The sequence below is a fragment of the Hypomesus nipponensis genome, chromosome 12, assembly GCF_054491055.1.
Source record: "Hypomesus nipponensis isolate SF chromosome 12, ASM5449105v1, whole genome shotgun sequence".
Taxonomy (NCBI): Eukaryota; Metazoa; Chordata; class Actinopteri; order Osmeriformes; family Osmeridae; genus Hypomesus; species Hypomesus nipponensis.
The window spans coordinates 2,865,001-2,883,066 of record NC_140372.1 but is presented as its reverse complement, the minus strand read 5'-3'; the positions used below and the strand labels follow the sequence as shown (position 1 = coordinate 2,883,066).

General features: G+C 50.7%; 2 protein-coding genes across 8 annotated transcripts in view; one reads left to right on the top strand and one right to left on the bottom strand.

Moving 5' to 3' along the window:
* The first annotated feature begins 1,823 nt into the window (after window positions 1-1,823).
* LOC146260664 (peripheral plasma membrane protein CASK) overlaps window positions 1,824-18,066 on the top strand; it is a 35,317-nt gene continuing 19,074 nt past the window's right edge. For 2 of the 7 annotated variants that reach the window (XM_084667609.1, XM_084667608.1), the window contains exons 1-5: window positions 1,829-2,716; window positions 9,663-9,775; window positions 13,498-13,603; window positions 14,551-14,628; window positions 15,051-15,123. In XM_084667609.1, the coding sequence (XP_084523735.1) occupies window positions 2,658-2,716; window positions 9,663-9,775; window positions 13,498-13,603; window positions 14,551-14,628; window positions 15,051-15,123 (429 nt within the window). In that variant the 5' untranslated portion in view covers window positions 1,829-2,657. Of the gene's footprint in view, window positions 2,717-9,662; window positions 9,776-11,331; window positions 11,491-13,497; window positions 13,604-14,550; window positions 14,629-15,050; window positions 15,124-18,066 lie in introns of those variants that run through there. The other 5 variants (XM_084667605.1, XM_084667606.1, XM_084667604.1 and 2 more) reach the window with 5 other exon arrangements.
* LOC146260665 (putative G-protein coupled receptor 34) overlaps window positions 15,609-18,066 on the bottom strand; it is a 3,065-nt gene continuing 607 nt past the window's right edge. Inside the window, exons 1-2 of the mRNA XM_084667611.1 lie at window positions 17,449-18,066; window positions 15,609-17,088 (exon numbers count right to left, since the gene is read on the bottom strand). The exon at window positions 17,449-18,066 is cut by the window's right edge and continues 607 nt beyond it. Of these exons, the coding sequence (XP_084523737.1) occupies window positions 15,806-17,041 (1,236 nt within the window). The 5' untranslated portion in view covers window positions 17,042-17,088; window positions 17,449-18,066 and the 3' untranslated portion in view covers window positions 15,609-15,805. The remainder of the gene's footprint in view (window positions 17,089-17,448) is intronic.

Below are 18,066 nucleotides of genomic sequence, written 5' to 3'. Positions count from 1 at the left end.
TCATTTCTCAGTATTCATCCACCGCATGTGTGAGGAAGGAAATCTGTCCTATATGTTCTTATGTGTCGAGATCGACATTTTTAACGTTGGGTGCATGGGCGGGCGGGGGGGTGAGGGGGGGGGGGATGAGGGGGGGGGGTAGTGCCACCAAACTCTTCACTAACCGATGACCACATCATCAGCCAATCACAACATAAATGGCCCCCTCCCAGCTCCAACCAATAGGGTAGTGAAGCTGGTGTACGAGCAGAAGGAATGCAGCTCCATGGAAACCACAGGGGAGGCATTTTCAGAACAGCGCCTTCAAGTGGCTCCACGTGTCGCTACAATTTCAGTTCCCCTTGGCTTGCAATCCTCACAAATCTTTGCCTGATATGAAAGCTACTCATATCTAAAGGAATACGTTTGCTTAGTTTGTTGACTCATAAGATCTGATCCCTTTTAACGAAGGTCATAGCTGTAGTTGTAATAAGTAGCACCATTCCAATTCTATGCAAGGTCAGAGCATCATGGACTACTTTCTCTGCCTTTTGGACTGAATAGAGAAGAGAGTTTAGCGGGGACAAAAATATTCAATCATTTTAGACTCTTGAGAGACATAACCTCATAGCTGGTCATTTAGCCAAACCCCATAATCATTTAACAGTCATTCTCATTTTGTCAGTTTGATTCGATCTGCCAATGGCACTATTGTAGAATGAGACCAAATGTTAAAGCATTACTAGCTTCAATTGTAAAAAAAATAATAATAACAAGCTATTATTCATCCTACAATAATTCATAGCAATTGGCTGCCTTTATGCCTCACGTGACTAGTGTCTTATTAAACAGTTGATTCATGGGGCATATTTTGGGCTTATTACAAAGATTATTCATGAGACGATTTGAAAATAAGATTCAAATCTCTTCTCATCACTCCAATAATTAAAGTGGATTGAAGAGAAGGCTGTTTATGAAGTGGCCGGGAAACGTTGTATAGCCTTCAGTACAATAATAATCTCAACTCTTTTTTACCGTAGCGGCAGAGAAATTGTAATAGTATTATTGTGGTTATTTTATAACTTTTGAGATATAGTCTTGCAGTCTAAACGTACTGGAGGTCTGAACTCGGCTAGTTGAATATAATGAAAATATGTTCTGCAACCTCTAGGGGGCAGCAACACACGGGCCAGGAGCTGCCAATGACAAAACCGAACCAAAGCCCTGTCAAATCACTGCCTTAACCACATTTCGTGATGAACTGGTGTCACGTTGTTACATCCATTTATGTGTGTGGAACACGCAAGCGCACATGCAAGTTTTAAGGCAATTTGGAGTTGATTGCTCGTCATGTCATTTTTTTTGCAACCATCTAATGAGCCCCGTTCTATACTTGCATTAGCAGCCTGAAAGAACATTTTCAGTGTCTTGAAAAAGACCATCAGACCAGTAGACATCGTATTGTCTTCTTATTAAAATTATGTTGCTTGCTGAACTTGAGGGTTATATTACGTTTATGTAATTACAGTTGCAGTACTTTTCAATAGCTTATGGTCAACATTGAATCATATGAGACAGGGTCACAGTGAGGGTAATAAACGGGTTTTAACAGAGTAATAAATTATTATAGAGGACAGGGAAAAGACTGTGGAAACGCTGACGTAAGTGGATGGGCTTTCGATGATCAACGCTTGCGCGGGGTGCACTAGATTCGATAGTGGATTGGTGGAATAGCGAATGTGGAGCAGATTAGGAAACTGTGCCTTGAGGGACTCGGAGGGTGGCGCCCCAAACGGCATCTTGGCTCAAGAGGTATTGGCATTACCTTGGAATCTGAGCGCATCTACGGAGCCATTGCGGCTCCAAGAACACCAGTTTCATATCCCATAGAGGGAGGAGTCTGGCATTTCTGGAACCGGAGGAGCAGCAGCATCGGAGACAGTGTAAAAAACTGAAGAGACGGTGTCGTTAGCGGTTGTGGACTACGATATAATTACATTTCCAACTCAAATGACACGTGAATGGATGGACATTCGATGAGTTAAAAATGAAGGTGTTCGATTTACGGTCGGGAAGCTGAGCTCTGCAGCCGTGTTTCATGTGTAGGGATAAGCCATCTGTGTTCGCGACGTTGGCTGGGTGTGCTCTGTCAGTGCAATAACGGAGCTAGCTGGCTATTTCAAACGGTGGCTAGCTAGCTAGCTAATACAAACAGATAACGTTAGCCAACCATTTTAGATAGCAAGCAAGCTAGCTTGCGTGGGAGCAAGCTGCATATTCGCATAGACACGAAGAGGCATCTTGTAGGAATTGACCACTATATTATTTCATCTTCTGCAAACTGGCTGGCTTTTTGTGCAAACAAGTGAAAAATCTCCGCGCCTTCGGGTCTGGCCGACGGATTAGGCAACCGGGGAGAGGTAACTAGAAGGTGGGGCCGAAGACTGTCAAAACGCGCCAGGCTAACGCTGGAAATCCTTTGGTTTTCCCAATTGGGAAAATCTTTGAAACCATTGCAATAGTGAGAGTCTGCAGCGGGGTGTCCTTGCAATACTCTGTCCTGCAAGGAATCATAGCGCTTACGTTACACACCAAAGGCCATTGGCTTCGCTACGCTAGCTAAATAAAATCTTGTGGGGTGGATTTCACGGGGATTGCATCCCCGTTTGCTTTGGACCATGGCGGACGACGATGTTCTTTTCGAGGATGTCTACGAGCTATGTGAGGTGATTGGAAAGTAAGTATCTGCGGTTCTTAAAAAATGCATGGTGATGATAATATATCCAAGATGCGACCTTGGATGTGTGGTTTGTCGCCTTAATGCGCGGATGTGTGGAAAGAATGAATGCTGCTTGTTTTTTTTCTATCAGTTTCTCTATGGATGCAACTGTATGTTATATTACACCAGTCCTAACAGAATGCCAACTGTTTGGTAATATTCACACGAATAGAGTTCGTCACTGTAGACTATGGTCATGCGCTCACCTGTCTCAACAGATGACAATGTGAAGATTGTAAGATTAATTATCATGCGTTGACTCTCTCAGTGCCATAAACTCCGGAGGCCACCGATGCCATAACCATCTATTCATCTGTTTTTGAATTGCCTGGTAGTGATTGGGGACTGAATCATAATGCATTGTTCAGAGGAGATAAATAGAATATAGTTGTGGAATTTAAAGAGCTGTCACTCAACGTAAAGTTCGCAATCAAAAGCAGAACATTCCCACTGAAGCCAAATCCTAACTTCCAAGATGTGCCTACACATGCTTATGATGATTATAAATAACTTATTGTGTGTACACGAGAAAGGATTATGTTACACAATAGCCTTATAATCTCTATATTGTTTCTCTGACTACACTGCATGCTTTGCTCACCATCCTCACACCCTGCAATTCAACGAATCATTAGCTGTGCATCATTAGGCTCACAAATAGCCTGAACTGAAACCAGTCTGTAGAACAGTACTGAAGGGTACCCTGCCTACAGACATGAATCTCAAAATGGTCCAAACATAAACATTTCAGAACTCGAAACAGTATTTCCAGAATAGCACAGGACAAAGTGAAACTAACTGTCACACAGCAAAGAGACCAAGTTAGCCCATCAGAGGAAGTCAGTCTATTTGTCTTACTTGTGGTTTGTAAGAAAAACAAACCTTCCTCCGTCTTAGGTTAGAGTTGAACACTGGCTGTTTGATAGGAAGTTGCTCGACCGTTTGACCACTTATTGTTATTGCAGACTTTCACACATGGCTCACTTCCAAAACCGTCATCCGTCATGTTCCGTTTCTCTATGGGATGTCAGGGTCGGCCAGGTGATTCCCTCCTTCAGCCCCCCCTCTCTCAGCTCGGTGGAGATCCACGGAGCCATTAACGTCTGGTGGACACACACATGCTCTCTCCCTCAGGGGCGAGTCTTTGTGTTGGGTAGCCTTCTGCCCTGGTTTACTTCCTAATGACTGGCCCAGGATCTGCCCTGTGTACGTCCCACGCTTGTGGAGTTCATTCAGTAACAAGGATCCCTGAGCTGAGGCTAGCGCTGGGAGTGTTAGCGCTGGGAGTGTAAGCGCTGGGAGTGCTAGCGCTGGGAGTGTTAGCGCTGGGAGTGTTAGCGCTGGGAGTGTTAGCGCTGGGAGTGTTAGCGCTGGGAGTGTTAGCGCTGGGAGTGTAAGCGCTGGGAGTGCTAGCGCTGGGAGTGCTAGCGCTGGGAGTGTTAGCGCTGGGAGTGTTAGCGCTGGGAGTGTTAGCGCTGGGAGTGTAAGCGCTGGGAGTGCTAGCGCGAGGCCTTGATGGAGCCATCTTGAGATGGTCATCGGGGAGAAGCTGTCAAAGTCTATTCGACTGTGCGCTCTCTTAACCGGCAGTGTGTGCGTTTAGTCACACAGTTCAAGCGCTGTCGAAGGGGATGCCGTGGTTACCAAATCTGTTTTCCGCAGGGCTCTGAGTTGCTACGGAGACGGTGAACGTAAGGAGTTGGCACTATTACCTGAAGGTGATGAATATGCTAGAATTGTAATTAATATCTTTAAATATAGGTCAGTAATTTTTCTTCCACGAGGCTGGCCTGTTTCATCATCCCCAGCGCTATGAAAGGAAACTCAAATGTGCCGACTTGGAGGTAGCTCTCAGGTGCGCTTGAAAGCCAGAACAAAAACAACAAAAAAAAGTTGATCCCCCCCCCCACATCTCAACTTTAAAAGTGCTTCGAATCCCCTGTGTGTTTCAGCTTCCGGGCCTCCCTCTTCCCCCCCGTAAGAAACTCTGGAGTTGAGGGGTGGGGAGCGTAGACCAGAGGGAGTCTGAGGGAGATCAATGGAGACAACGGGAGTTTAGATGGTTTGGCCCAGAGGCTGCGAGTGCAGCTAATTCCAGCAGACACTGCAGTACCACTCTGGGACTCAGCTGGGCAAAGCAGAGATCCCTTTTCCTATAAACCATTGTTATCGCCGGGACTGAGGAAACAACAGAGCCACAAACCTCATCTACTTGTATATCTCTCTCCCCTCAGACATGGGCTCAGGCGCTGTTGCATTTTGTGTCCTGTCGTCAGTTCGTTAGTTCATGCGAAAGTAGTTTGGATGCGCCCGGGAATAGGCCCATCTTGTTTGTGCCCACAGGCGATGTCTTAAGTGTAGAACTGAAGGCTGGCTTTACGATGTGACACAAGGGCTTTCGTCAGACGAGCTCTGCTCTGTGTCGGAGGCAGTGTTGTAATGCTGACGTGTTTTGTTTTCTAACAACGCCAACAGTGATGGGCTCGTAGTGTTGTGCCCCTGAAGCTACCTCTTAAGGCGGGGGCTGGCCTTCACCGTAAGCCTTGAAAAAACAGCAGGAGCATAACAGGCCGACGTCGTCTCACGTTTGAGGAGGTTGGAGCCTGAGGGGAAGTCTGTGGTTTGCAATTAAGGAAGTTTGCGTCCAATTGCTTCCTCATTTGAGCACTGAAGTACATCCTGGTACCTTCCGTTAAACAAATAAATCAGGAGATTAGCCTAATCTAAGTGTCCGAGCGATACTCTTGCTGTTTCATTCCGTCCCACGGTGTCCGAGGTCATGTTCGTGCGGGATGAGCTTTACTCCACAGGGAACTTGTTACCGCGAGTCATTCACGGGCGACGGATACTTAAACCTTTTGTTTGTGGACGCACGTTGCAGATTGACCCCTTGACATCCCCTGTGAACATGTTCGTTAGAGCAGTTATCTCCCCCCCTCCCCCGTCTAAGCCCCCCCTCCCTCCTTGTCCAGTCTGTTGTTATCCTACAATATGCCGTTGTCTCTGAAGCAGCTTGCGGAGAACTCCGTGTGTGTGGGGGGGGGGGCGGGGGGGGGGAAGCAAGACAGTCAAGCTAGAGGCCTAAGCTTAAGTGACTTAGGCTACTGAGAATCTTTTGTTCTGCGACATGTAAGCGACTAGCTGTAAAGGCTGCTTCGCTCCATTGACCCAGAGTTCCGTCCGTGTTCCAGAATGTTCCGGCATCCGACTCAGTCAGATCGTAGCTGCAGGATGGAAGGCTGGGTGCATTTCAGGAATAAGGAAATGTGGCCGACAGGAAGTAGTTTGATCCTTCCCTCCTTCCGTTACGGATCTCCATCGGAGTCGAGCATGCGGCCCGTTGAAATCTTTCTCCCCGCTCCACGGCTGTCCAGCTGAATGAACCCCAACGAGCGTCTTGGCGTGAAACCGAGAGGAACCCACCCTCGCACTCGTTTCTGATCGTGTTTGTCATCACAGAACAAACCCCTCAGCTCGAGCAGTATTGACGCTCAGCCTTTCTCTTTCACCGCTTCACACACACACGCACACAGTCCAAACAGATCCAGGTTGTGCAATCGCGCGATCCCCATCCCATTGTTGTGAGTCTGTGTTTTATGAAGACATGATCACGCTAAGCATTTGGGCTCCAGTCGAAAGGATATTGAGGCAGGGGTAATTTGAGCCCCCTCGGTCCATTAATGACTCTCCCTGCATGGGAGTTGTTATGCGCTAGAGTGCAACTGGAGTCACACGCGCTCTCCATTCCGGCTCTGGGGTGCTCATTAGAGCCAGAGAGGATTCTGGGACGTGGTTGGAGCCGCTGTTCTGGCCCAGTGAAGTGATCGCTCCTCTGGCTTTGCCGGGGCTCTGCTAATTAAACGTCAGGCTTGGGCTGAAGCAGGAACCTCATTGATCTCATCAAATGTATGCGTACTGTAGTTATACTCCCCAGACGCGTGTCGTAGATCGAGGCTCGTAGATTGGACTGTCAGCTGAGGCCTGAGTCCACACTGGCCAGCCTTCAGTGGGCCTATCCTCCGACGCAAAGCCCTTTCTAGGATATGAGTACATGTCAAGTGTTTATGCGTGCCGGTGTGTCGTCAGTTAGTGACATAATCCCATTACCTGTGACACAAGACTTTTTCTAGAACCTTCTGTAAAGGCCTGCTTTGCAGTCACTCTCTCTCTGTCCATCCACATATAGGGTCAATAAAGTGTGTGGTCAGATCGACACAGAGAAGGCTCCTGAGAGCGTCTGGGATTTATGCTCTCCAGCGGTGGGGAGAGTCGTTCTGGGCAGGCCTGCCTCTGAAGTGATTCTGACTCTGCTGTTTGCTTGGCTAAGGACCCCTGGGTGCCCTCCCCACTTGGGTTCAACCAGAGGGGCTGGCCCTCCTCCCTTCCCTCCCGTCCTCATCCTTTTCTCCCCTCATCCTCTTTTTAGTTACTTTGTCTTTACCCTCATCTCTTTCTTTTACCTCACGGAGATTCTACTTCCTCCCCTGCTTCCGGCCCGAGGCTATTGGAGAGGGGAAGAAAACAAAACAAAAAACCAACGGGTGTTGTTTGAGCATGGCTTTTGGATGTCCTAATTGGTGTCTTTATAACCGCAGCATGTTGCACCGGCTCCTTACTCCGTGGCAGCCGTCTTTTTGATAGTTTCACGACGTCGCTGTAAGTCTTAAATTAAGCTTAGGCTTCACACCGATGACACTGCCGGGATATGTCAGCGAGCTCTGGATGTTGGAAACAGTTGGAATACTAATTGGTCCATGGATACGCCAAGGGTTGATCTTTTCAAATAACCAGTAAATTAGCCCGAAACATGCAAATATACATAGGCTGTCGGGACAGACTGTTGGTTTTTGCTTTCCACTTAACGCAGAGTACCAGAACACTCGTGGCATTTTAGCTTCATCGCGCATAATTAGGCTGTCTAAACAGAGCAAGCCGTTTAGGCGAAAGGGCCCGGGGGTAGCGAACGCCGTTACAACCCTGCTTTTAAGGCGTTTGTGTTCGCTGTACGGTTGATATTCGAAGGTTACTCCAACCTCAACTGTGTAACGTCTCCTGTTTGTGTGACTGCGCGGAGGATACGAGAGGCTGCCTCTCTAAACGTTGGTAGAAGTCAACAGCAACTTTAGCGTATTCCTGTCTTTTCGTGCCTTTTGGAGTTACACATTTCAGTTTCCTCCCCCAATGTTCTGTCAGCCTGCCCGCACTGATCGTTACTCTCTCCCTCCCTTCGTCAGAGAGCTGTGGTAATATGAGAGGGTGGTGATGATGGGGTGCTAACGGCTAATGCTAACACAGCAGGGGAGAGGGTGATTTACTGTCTTGGGAGGTTTTTGAGGGGGGGAGGCTATGAGCACAGCTGTGCCTAGGCTATATCATCAAAGCATGCCAGCCTCCCCCTCTCCACTCAACACACACACACCAGTAGCTTTCCTCCTGGAGGCTTGGTGAATTTTCATCTGAACTGTCGAGATGAATAGCAATTGAATTTCATAAATTGAAAATTGACAATCATCCTCCGAGAGGGCGTCTCAACAGGCCAGTCGAACGCCGGTCGGGTCTCGGGTATCGACGGCCGAGGACTGAAATGGAGTTGACCCTCAGCCCCACCTCCAAGTCACAGTGTCAGAGAGATAATGGGAGGTTTATTGACCCAAATATTAGTCTGGTCCCCACCCGGCCACAAAGCCCCAGACCAGGCTAGTTCAGGGCAGATTTGAAGACCCCCCCTTCCCTGAATTGTTCGTCGCCAGGGGGAAGGAAGGGAAATGTGCAGAGGCCAATCTGTCTTTTCCACCCCCTCCCCCTATGTTTTTTTTCTTCTTTTCTAAGTCTCTCTCTCTCTGTCTCTCTCTCTCACTGTCTCTCTCTCTGTCTCTCTTCCCCTGTTTTGATGAGAAAAACAGCTGCAGTCCAGCCTCCTTTTAACCCCAACCTAGAGGGGGCTCTAAAGGTGAGGGGGGGCAGGCGGCTGTTTGTGTGGCTCTGACAGGCTGGACCTCCCCAAAGACTTCATCAACCGTGGGTTCATCATTAAGGCAGAGGAACGTCCTCCAGGCCAAATAACCCTCCACCCCCACACACACACACACACACACACATGCGTGTGAGAAGGGAGGCTCGAGGATGACTACATGCATGAGTGTGTGTATTTTTGTGTCCTTACTGCCACTGTTTTGCCTGTGCATGTGTGGGTTTTACAGCTCTCCACCCTTCTGTGCACAGCTCCAAATCTCACTGTGACATGCTGCTCTGTGACCTAGTCTGCCTCTTCACTGCCCAGAACGCTCCTCTCTCCTCCTCTCCTGCTTTCCTCCTCTTCCTCTCTCCTCTCTCCTCCTCTCCTGCTTTCCTCCTCTTCCTCTCCTCTCTCCTCCTCTCCTCTCTCCTCCTCTCCCACTTTCCTCCTCTTCCTCTCCTCTCTCCTCCTCTCCTGCTTTCCTCCTCTTCCTCTCTCCTGTTTTCCTCCTCTTCCTCTCCTCTCAAGGTTCACAATGTTCCTCCCTACCTCAGTTGTATGTAATGGCCCTTTTTTATTTTAGCCCTTTACAGCTGGCCTGCTCACCACTGCTCTGTAATTCCTGTAGGCATGCTTGGGAGGTTAGGCTATATACACACACCCAGTCGCACACACACCCAGTCGCACACACACCCTTTAAATAGGAGTCTGTCCGGTCCAGGGTTGAGCCCGTGGTGGTTGTTGGTTTGTTGCCCATCTGGTGGCAGAGCAGCTAAACAGGCAGTCCTGACAGCATAGGGTGTGTGTGTGCACAGGTCACACACACCCTTGTTTGAACTGCTGTGATTTATGGCGTTTGCTGTTTGTGTGTTTTGTGTGCATTCTGTGAGTGTGTTCTCATTGTGTGTGTGTGTGTGTGTTAGTAACACAGTGATGTTCCTCCTGCAGGGGCCCGTTCAGTGTGGTGCGGCGCTGCATCAACAGAGACACGGGCCAACAGTTTGCAGTGAAGATTGTGGATGTGGCCAGTTTCACCTCCAGCCCTGGTCTCAGTACTGAGGGTAAGACACACACACACAGAAAACCTGCAGGCTGGAGGAGACATAACACACACCGGTAACTACGTGACACCTGCTATGTATGTATGTGTGTGTGTGTGTGTGAGTAATAAAGCACTGATGCATGGCGTGTTCAGCCATGTGGTTTTGTTCTGCGTCATGCTGTTTTGTGTGTGTGTCACTGCGATGGCTGTGTCCTGGGTCTTGGCGATGTTGTTGTGCCATCTGTGAGGGTCAGAGCTGAGGAGCCCAACACGAGACACACATAGAGAGAGAGAGAGAGAGAGAGAGAGAGAGAGAGACACAGAGAGACAGAGACACGGAGAGAGAGAGACACAGAGAGACAGAGAGAGAGAGAGAGAGAGAGAGGTTGATGAAGTTGAATGCCGGGTGGAGGAGGAGGGTGGGGGTGATGAGTAGACAGTCGGAGAAAGAACAATGAGAGCGAAGGAGAGAGGAACCTGTGGCTGATTGGTTAGCGCTCCGCCCTCAGGCAGCGTACGGTTGGTGATTGGCCGACGCCAGCGTCTAGGGTCACCTCCCACACTTGTTTGTGGATTCTAAGAAGAAAAGGAACAAGTCGGCACAGGTCCCTGGGTGGAGAACTGGACCTCTACAAGTGTGTGTGTGCAAGAGAGTGTGTGTGTGTGTGTGTGTGTGTGTGTGAGATTGTCTGTGTGAAGAGCCCATCTCATCACAACAGAGATGGTGATGAACACAAAAAGAGGCCTGTCTTTGTGTGTGTGTGGGGGGGGGGAGGAGGGAGAGAGGGAGAGGAGCAGGGAACAGAAGATTGATAGTGTAATAAAGAGGTAGTGGGGAATCTGAACGGAGAGACTTTGAGAGAAGCTAATAAAGATGGAGGGTGGGAGGGAGGGTGAAGAGAGTGCCAGAGGGGGAAGGTGGGGGAGGGTGGGAGGGTGAAGAGAGTGCCAGTGGGGGAAGGTGGGGGAGGGTGGGAGGGGGAGGGATGCACAATATGAGGAGTGTTGTTGCTGAGAGGTTGTTTCTGTGTCCGACGGAACTTGTAAATGTCAGTTTCATTAAATTCCATGTGGTAGCAGGCACTGCAGAGGCCTTCAGTGTTGAGACAGGGCCAGGGATGCATCTCAATCCACTCCAAACAGCCCCTCAACCATGTTCCTGGTTTCCTTTGCCTCCCCTGCACTGATCTAAAGCCACAGGGAAATAGGAGTTCATGTGATGTATGGTCTTGTTTCAGTTCTTGACGGGCTGAGGGTAGAGGTAAGGAAAGATCCGGAGACTGTGGAGATATATGACCCGCCTCTCTTGGGTTAGTACAAATCCTCCGTCGAGCCCTTGACTGAAGGATGAGCTGTTGCGTGATGGAGTGTGTGTGTGTGTGTGTGTCCAGTTGTGTGCGCTGACATTTCCGATAAGCGAGGCTGTGGGCTTCATTGGGCAGTGGTTAACTCCATGTGGAGAATACTGTCTGTCCAGATCAATATTAACAAAGCTCTCTGTCTCTCTCTCTCTCTCTCTCTCTCTCTCTCTCTCTCTCTCTTGCATGCTCGCTCTTGCTCTCCCCTCACTTTCAGATTCTCTTTGAGATACCTAAAAGACAGTGATGGAATTCATGAATGAGGAAGTGGAGAGAGAGGGAGGGAGAAAGCTGGAGAGAGAGAGAGATAAGGAAGGAGAGAGAGAGAGAGAGAGAGAGGTGGCTCTCACACACTACAAAGAATGAGCACTGTGTGGTAGGACACTGTCTCTGGATGTTATGTAACAAGGTCCATCACACACACACACACTCACAGACACGGAGAGAGAGAGAGACACGGTCGTTGGCCTGCTGAGCATTAATGAGTTCTTTATAGAGTGGAGTGGTGAACAGGGTCTTTGTGTCTGTGTGGATCTACTGGATCTGCAGTGCTGCCAGAGCCCAGATCATTCCAGTTCCCCCCGCTTAGCTGGTTGAAATGTGCCCTCCTTGTGTGTGTGTGTGTGTGTGGCTCTGCCATGTGTGTGGTTCATGTTTAGTTGCGTGTGTTGGTACGTTTGTGACTTTTCCACCTCTGTTGTGTGTATGTGTACGTGTGTGTGCCTTCTGTGTCACTGTTGAACTGTTCCTCACTCTCATACTGCTCCCGCCTTTTTAATCATGGTTTGATGCTCATGTGTGGCGGGGAAAGAGGGGGAACAGAGAGAGAGGGAGAGGGAGAGGGAGGGGAAGGGGAGAAAGGAGAGGGAGAGAGGAGTTTTCCTGTCATATTAGCTTCACTTCACAATGCCAGCTGGGATGGAGAAGCCCGGAAATGGAGTAATGAGAGGAGGGGGAGAGAGGGAGGGAGGGAGCGAGGGAGGGAGGGAAGAGGGCGGGAGGGCGGGCGGGCGGGAGGGAGGGAGGGAGGGAGGGAGGGAGGGAGGGAGGGAGGGAGGGAGGGAGGGCGGGCGGGAGGGCGGGCGGGAGGGAGGGAGGGAGGGAAGAGTGAGGGAGGGAGGGAGGGCAGGGATGTGCCTGTGTGACCCGGGAGGAGGATGTCTGGATAAGAGTATAAGAGTGTGATGGAAGGAGGGATTTGATGGCTGGAGGGGAGGACTAGAAGGGGAGGACTAGATTAGGTGCTCCTGGACACTGAGCATGTGTTGGTCTTAAAGCTGCACCTGTCAGAGGGAACAAGGCCCAACCCAAACCGTTTTCTGGGCTCACCGTCTGCAAGAAGGGATGTTACAACCTACTGCGATCTGCAGACAGACTCCACATCTACAACAGGGGCGCAGCCACAAGGGGGATGGGAGGGGGGGGGTAAGGCCAAGATGGGGGATGGGGGGGGGGGGGCTGGGCCAAGATGGGACCCCCAGAAATACAATTGTCTACGCCCCTCAACTACAATCTTTTCTTTTTTAGAGATCATTCAGTTGTTTCAGTCTTGAAATTCGGTGCCTCTTTAGATTAAGGATGATGCTGTGTCAGCAGGTCCTGGATAGACTAGTGGTGGTTCTTAACATGTAGTGACCACAGAGGAGGATTACAACTGCAGTCCACACCTGGGCTAAACATGCTCTTCTTCTTTGGTTTGGTTGGTGGCCTGTCAAGTCGACTCATACACTGTGTTGCCCCCTCCGGTGGCAGGTTAAGGTAGTACAGGGAGAAGGACTAATTATTGCATCTCTTCCTCTCTCTCTCCCTCTCTCTTGCACGCACACACCACACACAAATGAATGATTCTATAGGTCTGGAGGGCTCTCATTTCTCTGATTACCCAGGGTGGAATTTGATCCCAGACAATCAGCTTATTTTCAAAACCGCTGGGTTGGTCTGGAACCACGTGTAGAATGATCCATAGTTAATGGTGGTGGTGGTGGTGGTGGTGGTGGCGACCTGAATGTTCTATATTTGTCCTGAATGTTTTATCCTCCTAGCTGTGCAAGATATAATGGATATATATATATATTTCTCTCCACCTCTCTCTCCCCCTTCTCGCCCCCCTCTCTCTCCCCCTTCTCGCCCCCCTCTCTCCCCCTCTCTCTCCCCCTCTCTCTTCACCTCTCTCCCCCTCTCTCTCCACCTCTCTCTCCCCCTTCTCGCCCCCCTCTCTCTCCCCCTTCTCGCCCCCCTCTCTCTCCCCCTTCTCGCCCCCCTCTCTCTCCCCTCTCTCGCCCCCCTCTCTCTCCCCCTCTCTCTCCCCTCTCTCGCCCCCCTCTCTCTCCCCCTCTCTCTCCCCTCTCTCGCCCCCCTCTCTCTCCCCCTCTCTCTCCCCCAGACCTGAAGAGGGAGGCCAGTATCTGCCACATGCTGAAACACCCTCACATTGTGGAGCTTCTGGAGACGTACAGTTCAGATGGCATGCTCTACATGGTGTTTGAGTTGTAAGTAGCAACACCCACCTGGATCTGCTTGTGTGCGCCAGCGCCCAGTCTGGTCCTGAGGAGAACCCTCTCTGGTCCTGAGGGAGAACCCTCTCTGGTCCTGAAGAGAACCCTCTCTGGTCCTGAGGAGAACCCTCTCTGGTCCTGAGGAGAACCCTCTGGTCCTGAGGAGAACCCTCTCTGGTCCTGAGGAGAACCCTCTCTGGTCCTGAGGAGAACCCTCTCTGGTCCTGAGGAGAACCCTCTCTGGTCCTGAGGAGAACCCTCTCTGGTCCTGAGGAGAACCCTCTGGTCCTGAGGAGAACCCTCTCTGGTCCTGAGGGAGAACCCTCTCTGGTCCGGAGGAGAACCCTCTCTGGTCCTGAAGAGAACCCTCTCTGGTCCGGAGGAGAACCCTCTCTGGTCCGGAGGAGAACCCTCTCTGGTCCGGAGGAGAACCCTCTCTGGTCCTGAAGAGAACCCTCTCTGGTCCTGAGGAGAACCCTCTGGTCCGGAGGAGAACCCTCTCTGGTCCTGAGGGAGAACCCTCTCTGGTCCTGAAGAGAACCCTCTCTGGTCCTGAGGAGAACCCTCTCTGGTCCTGAGGAGAACCCTCTCTGGTCCTGAGGAGAACCCTCTCTGGTCCTGAGGAGAACCCTCTGGTCCTGAGGGAGAACCCTCTCTGGTCCTGAAGAGAACCCTCTCTGGTCCGGAGGAGAACCCTCTCTGGTCCTGAGGAGAACCCTCTCTGGTCTTGAGGAGAACCCTCTGGTCCTGAGGTGAACCCTCTCTGGTCTTGAGGAGAACCTATGGTCCTCCTTATGCCTGTGCTCTGAGCTGCACCTGCACACCAGGCCTGTCATCTGTACTAGAGAGTCTCCCTCGTGGATTTGCCTTTCAGTGAGGTTCTCTGTTTTCAGGGGGAACGTTTGTTTGTTTGTGTTGACTAGTTGCGTTCTCTGTTTCAGCATGGATGGAGCTGATCTGTGTTTTGAGATCGTGAAGAGGGCCGACGCTGGCTTCGTCTACAGCGAAGCAGTTGCTAGGTACGGACGTCCACACTGTCTCCCTGCACTGGGAGGATGTTGATGACGCTATAGATGATCTGGAGATCGATTTGTTTAATTGATGTGCTTTTCACGTGTACATATATATTTTCTGCTGTACAACAAACGACCTCTCAGAGGACATAAACGTTTTTGGGTGTACTTTTGGGTGTAAAAAACTTGGGTGGAGCATTGGGGTAGGTCACAGTCATTCCGGCAATCAAAGATGTATGTGATGTTAGTCAGGGTTAGAAGTGATAAGCAGTGTATTAATTGATCAGAGGCATTTCATAAAAAGCTAAAGTACATCATTGAAATATTTGAACCTGCGACCTCTTAATCTGTTGTCAAATGCTCTAACCACCGAGCTCCATCCCTCCCTCGCCTAAAGCTGAATCCCTGTTTGCTCCCCGCCTCCACAGCCACTACATGCGACAGATCTTGGAAGCGCTGCGATATTGCCATGACAACAACGTGATCCACCGTGACGTGAAGGTGAGAGAGCTGAGGTCACGACTTAAGACAGATCACTCATCCAGAGACCATATGAGTGGAGTAGGGATGTGTAAATTAAGCCTGGACTGGATTAGTGTGTGTGTGTGTGTGTGTGTGTGTGTGTGTGTGTAAGCCTCGATAGACCCAGAGGCTCGGCTCCTTGATCACCACAGGATTAGCTATCTAACAGACCACAAACACAAGCAGGCCAGATGGAAAGATCCAGAGCCCCCCCCCCATACACACACACACACACTCCCCCAACACTACTCCAGTACTGTAGCCTGATGAACACAGAGGCTTTGGAGTTCCCTTTAGGAGCTTTTTGCTTAATGTTGAACAGTCAGTGTGTGCGTGTCTGTGTGTGCGTGTCTGTCTGTGTGCGTGTTTGTGTGTGTCTGCCTGGTGACCTTATTAGAAGACAAACATAGTGACAGATTTCTGTGGTAGAAGTACTGATTTTCAACAGAAGAGGGAGCAATCTGTTTCCTTTTGTTAATCAGTGTTTAATCACACTCCTCACACAACACATGGCATGTCGCAGTACTAGCAATGTGCGGTCGGTCGCTTCTCACAAGGCTGACAGACTGAAACCCCAGTTACATGTCCACAATCGGTTAACCTGCAGCCATGAAAACCGGCAGTTATCTAAACACCTGTTAACCGGCGCCTGAAAGCTTTGTCAATCATCCGGTGTGGTTGTTTGTGCCCCTCCGACGCGGAGGGGGGAGTTCAGGAGACTGATGCTGGTCCTGGGGGTGAGGGAGGGGTAGAGGCCGCCCTGGGGAGACACAGAGGCCCTCCTGAACTCCGTGGTGGAACTGTTGGACGTGCCCTCGTTCAGGAAGTGGAGACGGTTTGAGATGCGATCCCCAAGAGCTCGCATCGCCGCCTTCCTGACCGAGCCTGACAACAGGAAGTACATCACGGGGTCCAAACAGCTGTTGAAGGCGGAGAACAGCAGCATCACCTCGTTGATCCGGTCCATCAGGCTCATGTAGTCGCAGGACAGGGATTGGCTGAGCTGGGACAGCACGTAGACGGGGCGGAAGGCGTGGTACGGCCCGAAGCAGACGGTGAACAGGAAGAGGACGAAGAAGGACTTCCTGGCGGTGCGGCCGTAGCGCTGGGCGTTGGGCATGTCGGGCCGCTCTCCGGACACGCGGAGCAGGCGAGCCGCTATCTTCCCGTAGGAGACCACCATGAGGACGAACACGGCCCAAAACAGCCCCACCATCGCCATGTTGAAGTACGCCTTGGATTTGGCGCCGTGCCGCTGCTTGTACTGGAAACACTTCCCCTGCTCCTCATTCCCTTCCCCCGTCATCACCATGGGAACCAGCCCGGCCAGCGCCAGCAGCCACAACACCCCGCACAGCACCCAGCTCCACCCGCAGTTCCGCCCCCGACACAGCCTCCGCCCCGGGGCCCCGCCCCGCTCCCTGCCCCGCCCCTTCAGCCGGACGTAGCGGTCCAGGCTGATGAGCCCCAGCAGCGTGATGCTGATGTACATATTCATGTAGAACAGGTTCCCCACCAGCTTGCAGGCCAGGGAGCCCAGCAGCCAGCGGTTCCCCGAGGCGTGGTACACCACCCGGAAGGGCAGGCAGGCTAGCAGCACCAGGTCAGCCACCGCCACGTTGATGAGGAACACGCGCACTGAGTTGTTCCTGCCGTGGAGGAAGAGGAAGACCCACAGAGCCAGCAGGTTCCCCACCAGGCCCAGCAGGAAGAAGAGGCTGTACAGGAAGGCCAGGGGGAGGCGGAGGGCGGAGTCATCCAGGTCGCAGCCGGGGGAGGAGGAGGGGGAGGCCGTGGGAGGGAGAGGCCATGAGGCGGTGGAGAACACTGAGAAAGAGGAGTTTGGGAGAGGGTGGGGAGAGGAGGAGGAGGAGGAGGAGGAGGAGGAAGTGGCCATGCTGCTGAAACTGCTGTTGTGTTGTCAGGCCTAGAGACGCCTCAGTTCTGAGGAAGAGAATATTTTATTATTACGGCCAAATCATCCCTCAGTCAGAACATGTTGAAAAAAGCTGATACAGCAACACAGTTGCTTCCAGAAATGTTTTGCAGTGGAAACTAGTGACAAACACAGCATCAGACAGGTCACTTAGTTAGCTTCTGTCACACAAAAAAATATCTTTCTGATTCGTATAAATGTCTGACCTTCATAAACCCGCTTATAATATACTAGTTGAAACACTAGTATACTGGGTCTCAACGGGGGTATAAATCATGAATCATGCTCACACACACACACACACACACGGACACAGCTAGACACATCCACCCCCACACACAGATGTTTGGATTAAGAGAGGCACTCACCATACAAATTCTTTCCATTTGTGGTTCTGTCCAGCTGTAGATTGTGTGAGAGAGTTTGGAGTCGACTCTGACTGCGTGTGTGTGCGCCTGTTCAGTATCCTTTACAGCAACGAACAAAACCAAACTTGTTACATTCGGATGAAGAACTTCTCACTTCTCTTTCTCTCGTAAACCGATCTCCTCGTCTGATGGTGTCGTCCAAATGTCTATTTTTATATTTCTTTCTTCCCGGAGATCATCATTCTTTCTCTTGTCAAAAAACCTCAAAGGGTTACAAAGTCCCAACCCATCTGTTTTATTATTTCTTCCTCGCTCTCCTTTTTTCTCTCTCTCCTGTTATTTCTGTCTGCTTTCCTTCTTAGGATCCCCTCTTTCCTCTCTGTTCAGATGGAACTGTCACTCCTCTTGAGTTTCCTGCCTCTCTCTCTCTGCCTCTCTCCTCTCTCTCTACCTCTCTCTCTCTGCCTCTCTCCTCTCTCTCTACCTCTCTCTCTCTGTCTCTCTCCTCTCTCTCTGCCTCTCAGTCTCTCTGTCTCTCTCTGCCTCTCAGTCTCTCTGTCTCTCTCTGCCTCTCAGTCTCTCTGTCTCTCTCTGCCTCTCAGTCTCTCTGTCTCTCTC